The 15044-nt window shown below is 41.2% G+C and overlaps 1 protein-coding gene across 2 annotated transcripts; it reads right to left on the minus strand.

The window, feature by feature from the left end:
* Positions 1 to 8814: 8814 nt before the first annotated feature.
* LOC136514118 (hexokinase-10-like) lies at positions 8815 to 13270 on the minus strand. 2 transcript variants are annotated; one of them, XM_066508103.1, is made up of 9 exons: positions 12807 to 13270; positions 11950 to 12097; positions 11706 to 11873; positions 11261 to 11335; positions 10251 to 10406; positions 10036 to 10134; positions 9803 to 9930; positions 9459 to 9540; positions 8815 to 9353 (listed from the first exon to the last, which is right to left on the minus strand). In XM_066508103.1, the coding sequence occupies exons 1-9, from the start codon at positions 13082 to 13084 to the stop codon at positions 8982 to 8984; spliced, it is 1506 nt and encodes a 501-aa protein (XP_066364200.1). In that variant the 5' UTR covers positions 13085 to 13270; the 3' UTR covers positions 8815 to 8981. The 2 variants fall into 2 exon arrangements, with proteins under 2 accessions (XP_066364200.1, XP_066364201.1); XM_066508104.1 differs by lacking the exon at positions 11261 to 11335.
* Between the last annotated feature and the right edge of the window lie 1774 nt (positions 13271 to 15044).

Below are 15044 nucleotides of genomic sequence, written 5' to 3' on the forward strand. Positions count from 1 at the left end.
TTCTTTGCATGAGTCTTCATTTGATGATCCAAAGATGATATCATCAACATATACTTGACAAATGAAGATATGCCCATCAAGCTTCTTAGTGAATAGTGTAGTGTTGACCTTCCCAATGGTGAAGCCCTTCTTAATGAGGAAGTCCCAAAGGTGCTCATACCAAGCTCTTGGGGCTTGCTTAAGCCCATATAGTGCCTTGGACAACCTATAAACATGATTAGGATATCTAGGGTCTTCAAACCCAGGAGGTTGATCAACATAGACTAGTTCATTAATAAAGCCATTTAATAATGCACTTTTCATATCCATTTGATATAGTTTCATTTCATGATGTGATGCATATGCAAGTAGGTACGAATGGCTTCTAATCTTGCAACTAGTGCAAAAGTCTCTCCAAAATCCAAGCCTTCAACTTGAGAGAACCCCTTTGCAACTAGTCTTGCCTTGTTCCTCACAACAACACCTTGATCATCTTGCTTGTTGCGGAACACCCACTTCATTCCAATGACTCTTGCACCTTTTGGTCGCTCTTCAAGAGTCCAAACTTCATTGCGAGTGAAGTTGTTCAACTCTTCATGCATGTCATTGATCCAATCCAGATCTTTAAGAGCGTCTTCTACCTTGGTAGGCTCATAGCAAGAGACAAAAGAGTGATGAGCAATAAATGAAGTAAGTTTTTGAGATCGAGTCATTACACCCTTTGATGGACTCCCTATGATGAGATCTTGTGGATGATCTTGTAGGAGAGGTGTATTTCTTCTATTGACCACTTGAGGAGGAGGTTGTGGAGCATCAACATCTTGTGCTTGTACCACCATTTGCTCATGGGAGATATGAGTATCTTCATTTTCTACTCTCCCATCTTTTTCACCATCTTGTGGTACATTTGATGAAGAAGGTTGGTTAATGACTTGTACATCATCTTCATCATCTTTTGGCTTGATGTCTCCCACTAGAATATTCTTCATAGCCTCCCTCAATGGTTCATCACCTACATCATCAAGATTCTCATGTGCTCCTTGGGAGCCGTTAGATTCATCAAATTCCACATCATATGTTTCTTCAACCAAGCCGGTGGCATGATTAAATACTCTATATGCTTTGGACTTCAATGAGTAACCAACAAGAAAACCTATATCACAATGTCTTTGAAACTTCCCTAGGTGTTGTCGCTTCTTGTAGATGTAGCACTTGCAACCAAACACCCTAAAGAAGGAGACGTCCGGCTTCTTCCCATTGAGCAACTCATATGGTGTCTTGACAAGGAACTTTTGAAGAAATAGGCGGTTGGATGCATAACATGCGGTGTTGATTGCTTCCGCCCATAGAGCTTTAGGGGTGTTGTACTCATCTAGCATTGTCCTTGCAAGAGTGATCAAAGTCCGGTTCTTCCTCTCAACTACACCATTTTGTTGAGGAGTATAGGTTGCGGAGACTTCATGTTTGATTCTAACTTCATCACAATAAGCTTCTATGTTTGTGTTGTCAAACTCTTTGCCATTGTCACTTCTTATCTTCTTGAGCTTCACTTCAAATTCATTTTGAGCTCTCTTGGCAAACTTCTTGAAACAAGATGTAACTTCGGATTTGTCATGAAGGAAGAACACCCATGTATACCTTGAATAGTCATCCACAATCACAAGACAATAGAGATTTCCTCCCAAACTCTTGTATGTTGTTGGTCCAAATAAATCCATGTGTAGGAGTTCTAGCACTCTTGTGGTTGACATGAAAGCTTTGGTTGGATGAGTGTTTGCAACTTGCTTACCGGCTTGACATGCACTACAAAGCTTGTCCTTCTCAAACTTCACATCCTTCAACCCTCTCACCAAATCATTCTTCATAAGCTTCTTGAGTGAGCTCATCCCAACATGAGCAAGTCTTCTATGCCATAGCCACCCAAGTGTTGTTTTGGTGAATAGGCAAGTCTTCAAGTTTGCATCTTCGGAGGTGAAGTCAACTAGATATAAGTTGTTGTATCTAAATCCATTGAATATCACTTGATTGTCATCTACCTTGGGTACAACAACCTCCTTCTCGGTGAATAAGCATTGAAAGCCAAGATCACACAATTGCCCAACGGATAGCAAGTTGAAGCTCAATGATGCAACATAGAGTACATTGGAGATGGAATGATCATTTGATATTGCCACTTTGCCCAATCCTTTAACCTTGCCCTTTGAATTATCTCCAAATGTTATTTTCTCTTGTCCATCTACCTCTTCATCTAGTGAGGTGAACATACGAGGATCACCGGTCATATGTTGAGTGCAACCACTATCAATAACCCAATGACTTCCACCGGTCTTGTAGTTCACCTACATACAAGAGATTCAAGCTTTAGGGATCCAAACTTGTTGAGGGCCCTTCACCTTCTCAACAAGTGACTTAGCCACCTAAATCTTCTTAGGCCTACTCTTATTGGGGGGTCCTAAGAACATGACTTTCATCTTTCCACTAAAATCTTTTCTAAGCATGTAGTGAGCATTGAAAGCAAAGGGTCTAGCATGCTTGGGCAAGGGTTGTGGTGGTGGAGTTTGACACTCATGAGCAAAGTGGCCTTCTTGTCCACACTCAAAACATCTCTTTGGCTTTAGCTTTGGCTTTGATTGTTGGTGTTGAGCTTGAGCCTTCTTCTTCTCTACACTTGCCATATATCCAATGCCACTTCTATCCATCTTCATGATGGTATTCATGAGTAACTCACTTTGGAGACGCTTGCCTCTAGCAAACTTGCTCAATCCCACCTTGAGATGCTCTTTCTCCATCTTGAGCTTCTTGTTCTCTTCCTTGAGAATATCATTGTTCTTCTCTTCCTTGAGTTTCTTGTTTTCTTCTTTGAGCTTCTCATTCTCAAGGATCAACTCTTTGTCATGATCAAGAGTTTCTAGCACAATGGTGTTGTGACTTTTCATCTCTTCAAGATCTTTCATGAGCTTCTCATTGTCACTCTTGAGCTTGACATACTCATCATAGTCATTGCACTCAACCACTTGCTTGCCTTTGCTACTAGATCCATGCTCAATGCTCTCATCAATTAAATCATCACATGATGTAGCTATATCAATCTTGACAACATGGTTAGTAGCATCATATGGCTCATTTGGTAGAAATTCTTGAGCAATAACAAGAGTATCATGATTAATTTTAAGAGTAGTGTATTCATCTTTTAGCTTGTTGTGACTAGTGATAAGCTCATTGTGCACCCACTCAAGTTTATCATGTTTATCTTTAAGCTCTTTCTTAGAAGATTTGAGCTCCTTGAGTTTGGATGATATAGAATCATTTGTTTCTTTGAGCTCATCATTAGCCTTTTCCAATGTATCACACTTAGCTAAGAGTGAATCATTTTTAGCATCAAGTTTTTCATTTGTAGCTCTACTCTTTCTAATGATCTTAGTGTATTTTCTTAGTATTTTGACAAGATCATCATATGTAGGTGAATCATCATCGCTATCGCTATCATCATCACTAGCTTGCTCATCATCACTACTATCATCACTCTTAGTTACCTTGCATTCACCCTTGGCCATAAGGCATAGGTGTGTAGAGGATAATGGCGATGGTGGTGGTGAGGATGCAAGATCAATAGCAATGGCGGCCACCTTCTCATTGTCACTCTCATCATCGGATGATCCACTTGATAAATCAATGTCCGTGAGCCAATCACCGACAATGTAGGCCTTGCCACTCTTCTTCTTATTGTAGAAGTCCCTCTTTTTGCCATCTCTCTTCTTGTATGGCTTGTTCTTTTTCTTTTCATCTTCATCGCTTGAATCATCTTTCTTGCCCTTGTTCTTGAACTTGTCTTTCTTGGGCTTTGTGCATTGATGAGCTAGGTGGCCAAGTTCGCCACAATTGTAGCAATCTATCTCGGAGATTGGCTTTCTTCTTGAGCTAGTGAAGAACTTCTTCTTCTTGCCGTCAAACTTGATGCCACTCTTGTTTAGCTTCTTTAGCATCTTGGCGGTCTTCTTCACCATGAGAGCAAGACTTTCTTCATCATCTTCATCACTTGAGCTCTCATACTCAAGTCTTGCCTTGCCCTTATCTTGGCTAGCTTTGAATGCTAAGTCTTTCTCTTTCTTCTTTGTAGAGGATGAGCCATCTTGTGGTGTGATGTGCATATACATCTCATGAGCATTGATCTTTCCCAAGATTTGTGTCGGTGTAGTGGCGGAAAGATCACCTTGATGTAGCACGGTCACAATGTGCCCATATTTGTCAATGGGGAGGACACTCAAGATCTTTCTCACAACATCGGATGGTGACATTTGAGTAAGTCCAAGCCCATTGACTTCCTCTATAAGAACATTTAAACGAGAATACATTTCATTAGCACTTTCTTTGGGAAGCATCTCAAAAGAATTTAGCTTTTTAATCACAAGATGGTAGCGTTCCTCACGCTCACTCTTGGTTCCCTCATGGAGTGCACAAACGTCCGACCATAGTGCATGGGTGTCTTTGTGGTTCCTTACACGATTGAACACATCTTTGCAAAGGCCTCTAAAGATGGTGTTGCGAGCCTTTGCATTCCATTTTTCATAGTTTACTTCATCGCCTTGAAGTTGTGCGGCATTCTTAGGTGTTGGGAACCCTTGAGAGGCGGCTCTAAGAATTCCAACATCTAGAGCTTCTAGGTATGCCTTCATGCGAATTTTCCAATATGGAAAATCATCCCCCTCGAAGATAGGAGGAGGTCCATCCCCGTGAGACATCTTGCTCTAAGCGGTTAAGCTTAAAAACGTGAGCATGAGGCTCCGATACCAATTAAAAGGATCAAGATGCCCAAGAGGGGGGGTGAATTGGGCTAATTCTAAATTCTCTTGCAATAATCAAATCCTATGGATAGCCCAATTAACCCCTTGTGCCTAGAAAAGTGTTTCTATCAAATTAACGCACAACGGACTTGCAACCTATGTTCCAAACTTACTCTAGCATGCAATTCTAAGGATGTAAAAACAAGTATTGAATTGCTCAAAGTAAATACTCAAAGTAAATGCTCAAAGTAAATAGAGAGAGAGAGAGGAACACGGCGATGTTTTGCTGAGGTATCGGAGAGTCGCCACTCCCCACTAGTCCTCGTTGGAGCACCCGCGCAAGGGTGTAGCTCCCTCTTGATCCACGCAAGGATCAAGTGCTCTCTACGGGTTGATTCTTCGACACTCCATCGCGGCGAATCACCCAAAGCCGCTCACAACTTGAGTTGGGTCACCCACAAGCTCCGCCGGGTGATCACCAAGCTCCCAATCACCACCAAGCCATCTAGGCGATGGCGATCACCAAGAGTAACAAGCACGAACTCTCACTTGACCACGCGAAGCCTCATGAGAAGATGGATGCACACTTTGCTACTCTTGATTTGCTAGTGAGGCTACTCTCTTGGATTCTCAAATCACAAACACCTCACTAGGACCTTGCTCTTCTTGACACTCACAAACGTGTTTCTCAGCTGTTGGAATGAGCAAAAGTTGCTTCACACACGAGTGGAGCTTCTATTTATAAGGTAGCCTGAAAAACGAACCGTTATGAGCTTCTGCGGGGTGACCGGATGCTCCAGTCGTGTTGACCGGACGCTCCGGTCAGTTCAACCCACGAACCAGCGAAACTGTGTTGACCGGACGCTGATAGGGTCCGGTCACCACTGACCGAACGCGTCCGGTCGCATGAAACCCTCACTGGATGCTTACTGGACTCGACCGAACGCTGGATACTCAGGGTCCGGTCAGTACTGACCGGACGCGTTCGGTCACACTTACTCAAGTCTGGACCCTTACTGGAGTCGACCGGACGCTGGCCCTCAGCATCCGGTCACATTGACCTTCCAGTGTCCGGTCACACCAGACTTGTTCTCCTCGGTCAAATGAACTGACCGGACCCTGCGGCCAGCGTCCGGTCGCACTGGAGCCAGCGTCCGGTCAGTATTTGACCCTCCATTCACTTCCAACTCTCGATCATTTGTGAATGAAGTTTGCTCCAAAGGATCTTAGGCATTCATAGGAGCTACCTAGAGCTAGTTTTAACAAGTGTGCACTACACCTAACTCACTAGACTCAACTAGGTCAAGCTACCCGTCCATACCCCCCTTAATAGTACGGCCAAAGGAAAAACAAAGTCCTAAACTACTCTAAGTGTCTCTCCAACTCCAATCGACACTTAGAACTAGTCGTCCTTAACTTTGTCGTCAATCCTTTGAAAAACCGAAACGATTTCCATCGTAGGGGCATGACAACCTCGATTGCCCAATCGATCTCCATTACCATGACCTAACTTAATTGCCTCTGCAAAACACATGTTAGTCATAGTAATCTTGTATTGACATTAATCACCAAAATCCAACTAGGGGCCTAGATGCTTTCAAGACCTTCTATTGACCAGATTGATCCTATAGTTCTTTGAGGGTGCATTAGCCCTTGCCACCAATGTCAGCAAATGATCCTTCATTCCCATCAGATGCACTCATACGATCATGTGAGTGTTGCATTGCACATTTCCTCGCGTTTATTGGCTAGTTTCCCAACAAAGTGCTTGGGTATCCCTCTCTCCTTCCTCAAATTGTCCATTGTGGAGTAGCAAACATCTCATGGACATGGTGGTATATCGTTTGCCTGCTTCGGCCTTTGGGCTTTTATTGGCATTAGCTATGTGAACCTACTTATACTTCATGTGCATAGTGATGCTATACTTTATCTGAAGTAGTATTCCAAGGTTTATATCGATCATAGGGAATAAAAGATAAGGTTAAGTGTAGCTAAACATAAACAACACCCTCTATTTATTGAAGCTCGAGATTGTTGTTTGTTGTTGGTAGGTTGAAGATTGCACATGTGAAAGGGGTGGTCGCAAGGGCTTAAGATTGAATGACATCGGGTAGCAGCGGGAAAGCTGGAGCCAAGGGATTACAAACAAGGTTTTGCTTGTGAACTAAGATAATAACATATTCTAATGCACGGATATTGGAAAGTAAAGAGTCAATTACTTGAAGAGACATTGACTATTTAAATTTTTCCCCCTCTATGGCAGCCCCTGAATTTCATGTCCATTGCAATGGATACTGCCATCTGCTGGCACTAGAAGTTGAAGCATGAGGAAGGAAAGACCAATGGGAGAGGAAAACTAAGGCGAAACTTTTGCTAGTTTCCAGTATCCAAACAAAGTTTTATCTAATGCAACTTGTTATACTAATCACCTAAAAACTAGTTTTCCTAACCCCCCCTATAAAAACTAGTTTTACTTTAACACTAGCTTTAACTTTGGTGACCCAAACAACCTGTAAAGGTTAGTCGCAAATCTGTCTACAGTGATTCCAACCAAGATAAGAAACACTAGAATAATGCATAATGGTCTCGCCAATAGAGCTTGGGTCAAATAACGACTGAGGTGCTATTTGTTTTGGCTGTGGGAACGATAATGGTAATGCAATGAGTAAACGGCGAGATCTGTTACCATGCAACAGAAAGTGAGATTTGTTTGGCTGGCTATTTATTGCATGTGGAGAGCATGCTCACTAGGGAGAGGGACACACGATCTATGCAGACGGAGTGGCAGCATTAGATACTGCCCAGTGGGGAGGGGTAACAAAGTTGCATGGCCCGTATCAGTTCATGGTGTGATCGATTGAGGCTGTGTCAAACCAAATGCGAGCCAATGTGGTTATGGTCCAAAAGATCCAAACCAAACAACACCATAAGTGTACAAGGGATCCTAGAATACTTACACATCTAGGAGTTGGTCAGGGATTTTCCCTCACTGAGGAGTGGGGAACATAATAGGTTCTACCGTTCTAGTGGAAATGATCTAGTGATGCAAATTATTCCGCCTACTCTCTCCTCCATGGTTTTGTTATTAACCTATTCTGTAGAAGGAATGCTGGAAAGGGGGCCCAACAAATGCGGCTTGTTCATTTGGTCGTGCTTCACAACCGGGTCTAAACTTCAGAAAGGTTGTAGAGGTGTGGCCTTTCAAACTATGCGATGTGTGCGTTTTGTTTGCAGCTACCGGAACTGATCGACCACATGTTGATTACTTGTGTTCACCTATAAAACATGGTTCAAAGTCCTCTAGAGGTTCAGTTATTGTGGCTGCTAAAACACCTTCCACCCAAGACTATTTAGTCGCACCACATGGTGGCTAACTTTGCATAGCTAGACAAATCCAACATAAGGAGATAGAAAGACATTTGACTCGGTAGTTTTTCTATAATCAATTGGAGTTTGTGGAATGCAATAATGCTCTGATTTTTAGAGGTCAGGCTATGCAAACCTATAGGTGCTGGCGGCAAAGAATCATGACAGAAAGCAATCATGCATTGACACAGGGCAGCTGATGGTGGCAGCTTTGCCCAATGGCATACAATAGCTAGCTGGACAACCACTCTTAGTTTTCCATGCATGTTTTCATTTCATTTAGTGTTCCTTCTTGCCTTTGTGTTCTTTGTACTTGTTGAAGCTTGGGTTGGTTGGGTCGTTAGCCTTTGATGTAATGATCTAGTACTGATATTTCTAGTAGCGTGTGCACATTCTCAAAAAATAAAAAGCATCAAAGAGGCTGATGCAATTAATGTCTGGACTGGAACAAACTGTCATGTTTCTATGAGTAAGTAGTACATATATTCGAGGCTCCTTGCATGCAATAGCCCGTTGATCAAACTGGATGTATCCGCATCATATATGCACTAATTAACACACAAAGATCAAATACATTTGCAGTTCCACATTCATTCAATCAACATTTGCACTACCTCATTGGGCTCCTAGTTCATGGACATTATTCTCTGATAGTTACCTCTAATGATCCACTGTTAAACACTAAATATCAGTTGCACCACTGCATGTACATGTACATTGATGAGAAGAGAACATGTTCAGCAAAACAATGGGACGATGTACAACAGTACAAGAACTGATTTCTACTAGGTACAACATTTGGATGGACAGATGCACATTTTACCTTAGCAGGAGATAATTTAACTCATGTCAAGCTTAAGCAGAATTTTGTCTAGTCGACGAATATGATGCTGCAAGGAGCGCAGCCCCAATCCCTGAACCCTCCTCCATAACTCTAAGACTAACTGTGGAGGCGATCTCATCCCCTAGGATCTCATCCACTGCTTCGTTCAGATACTCCCTAAAGATAGAATAGCCTTGGTAGAGACCACCTTCAATCGCGACAACCGATCTCTTTGGCTCACCTCTTATCTTTCGAACAAAGGTGGTGCCACAAAGAGTTCCATCACGACCAATTTTTTGTAGTACTGCAACAATCCCAGCAGCTGCTAGACGGGCGGCTCTTCGGGTGACAATGTCACATATTCTAACAACAAGTCTTCGAGTCTTCAGTGGAACATCTTGTATCTGTAAGGAGAATGATGTAGTTGATGAGATGATTGTCCGATTAAAATATACCATATTAACATATAAACATTGTTTCATATGAGCCAAGTAGTAGTGACAACTAACCTTCAGATGTTCTTCGAGCACCCTACCAACTACTCTAAGATCTGGGGAATCATCCTCACGAATAGCAGCTAGAGAAGGTGTACTGGATGGCAAGAATAGAGATATGTCAAGCCAATATCACAACAAAAGGATCAGAACAAAAGTAAAACAATGGAGCATAGTGGAACATATTGGGGAAGCTTATCTATAAAACAATGTATCAGATTTAGTGTAAAGATTAGGCATACCACATAGATTTTATATTTCAGTAGCAACTAGCAGTATGAAACTATTAACAAAGAAGAATCATATAGGAATAAATATAATTTTGTAAGATCACAATAGAACTAGAAAAATACAAGTACCTGAATATGAAAGGGGTAGATAAGCAATTCACAGAAGAACCAAATAAATCTGATTCTTGAGCCATTCTTTGGAATACCAATCTTGCAATTTCCCCAAGATACACACCAGAGATCATTTTCTCAAAAGCCTATATATGCATCCAAGGTGCCAGTTTTAGATTCATTAACACAAGCCTCTTTAGCTTGATTTTCACAAACAATGCCACAATGGAAAAGCTTTAATAAATTCTTACTTGGTCATAGTGATTGCGTTCTGCTTCACTGGAACATATGTCAAAAGGAGTTAATGGTACTTGCGGAGACCGGAAACTACCCCATTCTACATTGACAACCTAATGAATAGAGCATATAAATTAATAGTATAAGCTACAATAATATTTTCACATTGAAAATTTATCAAATCAAATTAAAGAATACAAATAAAGAAGATAATACAAAACAATATTACCGTTTGGTCGGAATCAGTAAGAAGACCCTGACATTTTGCGATAGCAGCATTGCGTTCAATATAGGAAGCATTGGTACCAGCTCCTATAATCACTGCAGCAACTGTATCCTCATCATAATAGTGCCCCATGGCCAATGTACCCACAGCATTGTTCACCTATTTTGTAGTAACAGATGAAATTAAAGAAAGATATGATGAGTATATTATTATATACTTTAGTGAATAATAAATTGCAGGCGACAGACTTGAAAAGCAAATTTGCTACACTCAATCAAGAAGCACATATTTATTCATTAATTACAAGATATAACGATTATTATAAGATTATGTCTGCAGTTCACAAAATCAGGAACTACATGTCCATTTTTTTAGTATCATACAACATGCAAAGATCTAGATCCAACACTGGTATTTATTTGAGCATAGATACATATAAGAATTGGTTGTAATATATATCTTTACTATTTAAAAGCAAGCCACAATCATGTATGGAGACAACAATAAAAAACAATAATCTCATATCATTTTCGTCTGTTGCACACACTAGAAAACAGTAGTACATATGTGTTTAAGCAGCTGTTATCAAAATATTTACATCACAGACAATTCTTATACATGAAAGATTATCTGATAGGATTTTTAGATAGAACAGATAATATTTCAATATGTTCCAAGAGATAAGAAGACTAACTAAGACAGCACATGCATACAACAGAGATAAACGATGGAACCAATCAAGTAGGATTTTTTTTATAAATGGAATTAATTTTCTGAATCTAAATGCAAACTAGCTCATGTAGCAGCAATGTTTTAAATATCCATATGCCATTTAGCTGAGGGCCCCTTACTAGCACAGAAAACTTATCTAAGGCGGTAAAAAATCAGACTAATTAATAGCAAAGCTAAATGAGACTATAGCGGGCGATTGCCATTAAAAATTATACATGAAGCATCCTGCCTCAAACCACTATATTGAAAACCTAGTTACACAGCAGTAGTTAGGAACACACCAATGCAGTGACCTGCAAATTTAGTCCATTCCTAACAAGGGCTTCATTCAAGCATTGAGCAACATCTTTTCCAACCTAGTATTGCAAAAAAGTTCAAACAAGCTAGTGAGAAAAAGAAAATTATAATCTCAGCTGTAATCACAAAGGCAACCGAGCAATACTTCTTTTCTTTGTGCTTCATCTATCGAGAAAGAAAGATAGAATTTAAATGTATAAGGCTACTAATAAGGTAGTCTAAGGATTGCATATCAAGTTATTATCAGCATGCAACAAGATACTATCAGCATATAATGTATATATACCAACAAGATATTAGTAGCATGATATCATGTCTAAATTTGAAACATCATCTCTTATAAAAGAAAGATTCAGCTATTTGAATGGAAACTTCACTTCAACCCATAACAAAAAGAAGAATAATTGAAGGAACAACTTTGTAACTTACAGCCTCTTCAATTGAAAATTCCTTAGTCCACCTAATTAATGACCCTGAGGATATGGAAACTTGTCGGACAGGGAAGGAAAATGTAAAACCAAGTGCCCTTCCCTCATCGTCCCCACCCTCTCTTTCAATAAAGTTCTTTAATGCCAAGGCAATTAGATTGAATAAATCCTAAATAAAGAGTTACATTAGTATTAGGAACAATATAGATCTTGCAAAGGAACTGAAATAAAATGATGATAGTTACCTCGCTTGTACCCTTGGTCAAGTCTTCTGGAATAGGTCGATGCTCAACTTTTTTATTGATAACCATAGATCCTGAACCAAGCTCTAGTCTCATGACTCTAAAGCTTGTCCCCCCAAGATCAACAGAGTAATAGATGCCTTCCTCATTCCTGCCCATCACATGTATATATGAATAAGTATCTGATCAAAGATCCATATGCTAAAAATCATGTCATATAAGACTCGATTAAGTTGCCAATTGGACATCTCAATTCAAAGAAAAGAAGGCATTAACATAGAAATTCTATGCAGCTCATATAATGCAATATCCTGCTGCATCAAATTGCCTGAAATGTTTTAAGAGGCAAAACATCGTCACTATATAGTGTCGACTCAGACACTGCCTTCAGAAAAAGATTTCGACCAATTTTATAGAAAGTTTCAGTGAAAATTAGTCCCACAACAATTGTGTCGTACTGCAAGATGAACCAACATGCAAGATGACAACCGACTCGAAAGTTTGCTGTGTTATATACGGAGTTCTAGTCTGTCGTGAGCATCATATGGACCAATTTTTTTTTCGAGGATCATAAGCACCAAATGTTTGCTCGTGGCCGTGACCTTTTGAAGATACAGAGAAAAGAATAAGAAATGCGGATAAATTGGTGCCAATAAAGAATGAACCAGGTTAAGATTGCATTCTCGCACGAAGAAACTTCGCAAATTAGCAATTGCAAACTCATTTCATTTGGCTAGAACCCTAGCATGAAGCCATGAACCCTCCCATGCATGAACACCACAAAAACACTGAAGCAGACCGAGGAGAAACAGAACGAACAAAGGGAAGCGCAGGCGTGGGCACGACCGTTACCCACTTACCCGTCGGGGAGCGCGTCGACGCAGGTGAGCAGCATGCGGACCTTGCTGGCGCCCTCGGACGCGAGCCCCGCGAACATCTCGACGGACAGGGAGTTGACGATCCGCTGCAGCCGCTCCGTGGGCGTGGCGCAATCCTCCTCGAACCCGCGCACCACCGCCACGGCTCTGCTCCACCGAGACCGCGCCACCGCCCGCCTCGTCACCAGCGCCGTCGCCACCACGCACGTCACCGCCGCCACGCAGCCCAAGGCCACGCTCAACCACTGCGCCTTCCCCATCGATCCCTATCTCCTGACCCGATCGATCGCGAGCGGCGCCTCTTACCCCGGTCCGCCCCACCCGCGAGCTCGAGCGCTAGCGCTAGCGCCGGAAGGTGTTCTACGATATGGCTGGCTGAACTGAGACTGCGATCGGAAGGAGCGGGGGAAGCGCGGCCGCGGCGAGCGAATAAATAGGCGAGGCGAGGAAAGGGACGGGGGCGACGTGGATGCTGTGTAGTAGGCATGGAATCCCTGCATTTATTTCCTTATATCTTCTCTTGTAGTCTAAGTTTTGGATCACAATCAATACGTGCTTTCCATAGTTTGTCCTCCACAATCCATAAATTTGGAAGCACTCTGCCCACCAGATACTCTACTCTGATTTTTGCATGTTTATTATTATTATCATCTCTTTCATAGGTACAACATTAATTTCAACAATCTTTGGGAAGAAAAATGATTTACTATTTAATTATTAGTGATATAAATAGTACTATATTGGTAGGAGGAGGAAGTTTTTTTATTATGCAAATAAATGCTGCGTATATCTTGTAGTATCAGAGTTTTATAAAATATATAGTACTACTTCCATAGCATTTAAAGCTATCAATTCTATCAGTAGATCGATATAGCTAGACTCTTATCATAGTATATTTTTATGAGATTTATTATAAACACTTTTTTTTGCGAATAAACACTTTTTACTGAAATATGATGACTCATTTGCATGAGATGCATGATTCCAAGTTCTTTTACCCCACTAAAAAAATGTTTTCTACCGAACGGTTCCTAGGAGGTGAGAAGGACCCTGAGTCCATCCGAAACAGTATACTATCAGCCATATTAGGCAGTATCTACCTACACAAGTTCGATAAGGAGATAGGGAGGATCTGACAGAAGCACCAAATCCCAAGTGTAGTGAAAGTAAGATCGTTTTTATTAAGAATAAGTCGTTGTACAGACAATTAAAAAAATATATATAGAAAAGAAGCAAGCTTCAATGCTAACCAAGATAACGGAGCCCTCATAGCGGGGAGAGTAGAGAGCATCCAGCACAAAGTGACCATAACCCTTTTTTGCGAGGAGATGTGATATTAACAAATATAATATTATTATACCAACAACAAAGGGTCCGTAATAATTTCCTTGCACAAGGGTAGTTGATTTTTTTTCGAGGCGGCTTCTTTGCCGAGTGCACTTTATCAGGCACTCGGCAAAGGCTTTGCCGAGTGCCAATCTGACACTCGGCAAAGAAAAGTGGCTGTGACGGCGAGCGCCACCGTGACGGCGGCTTTGCCGAGTATCAAGGTCAAGCACTCGGCAAAGGTACCCGATTTACCGAGCGCCATTGACTTAGACACTCGGCAAAGGTGGCCACTTTGCCGAGTGTCTTGTCGACGACACTCGGCAAAGTGGCGACCTTTGCCGAGTGTCTGGACCGTGGCACTCGGCAAATCTGTGATGTTTGTTGAGTGCAATGGCCATTGCACTCGGCAAAGCATGTTCCCAGGTAGTTCCCAGATGGTCACTTTGCCGAGTGTTATGGCCATTGCACTCGGCAAAGTGACTGAAAATAGCCTTTTTTTATTTGTTTTTTACATCCCATCCAAACAAACAGAAGATATATATAACAAACATCACCAACATCACATATATATCATCAACATCACATATATATCATCAACACCACATATATATCACAAACGTCATATATATATCACAAGCGTCACATGTCTCATAATATATCACAAATAAGTTCACAAGCAATCCAAGTGCTCCATCATCGTCAACCACAATTACAAATAGAAGTATCATTAACAACCACAAGTATCATCACTGATTTGGTGAAGGGATTCGCTGAAGCATGAGGATCGTTCGATGCCGCCGATCGATTCTGCACAAAGGAGAAGAGATTGCATGTGTGAGACAAGATAAATATATACCATACATGAATAAAACTTTTATACTCCACTAGGTT

This window comes from Miscanthus floridulus, chromosome 16, assembly GCF_019320115.1.
Source record: "Miscanthus floridulus cultivar M001 chromosome 16, ASM1932011v1, whole genome shotgun sequence".
In the NCBI taxonomy this organism is placed as follows: Eukaryota; Viridiplantae; Streptophyta; class Magnoliopsida; order Poales; family Poaceae; genus Miscanthus; species Miscanthus floridulus.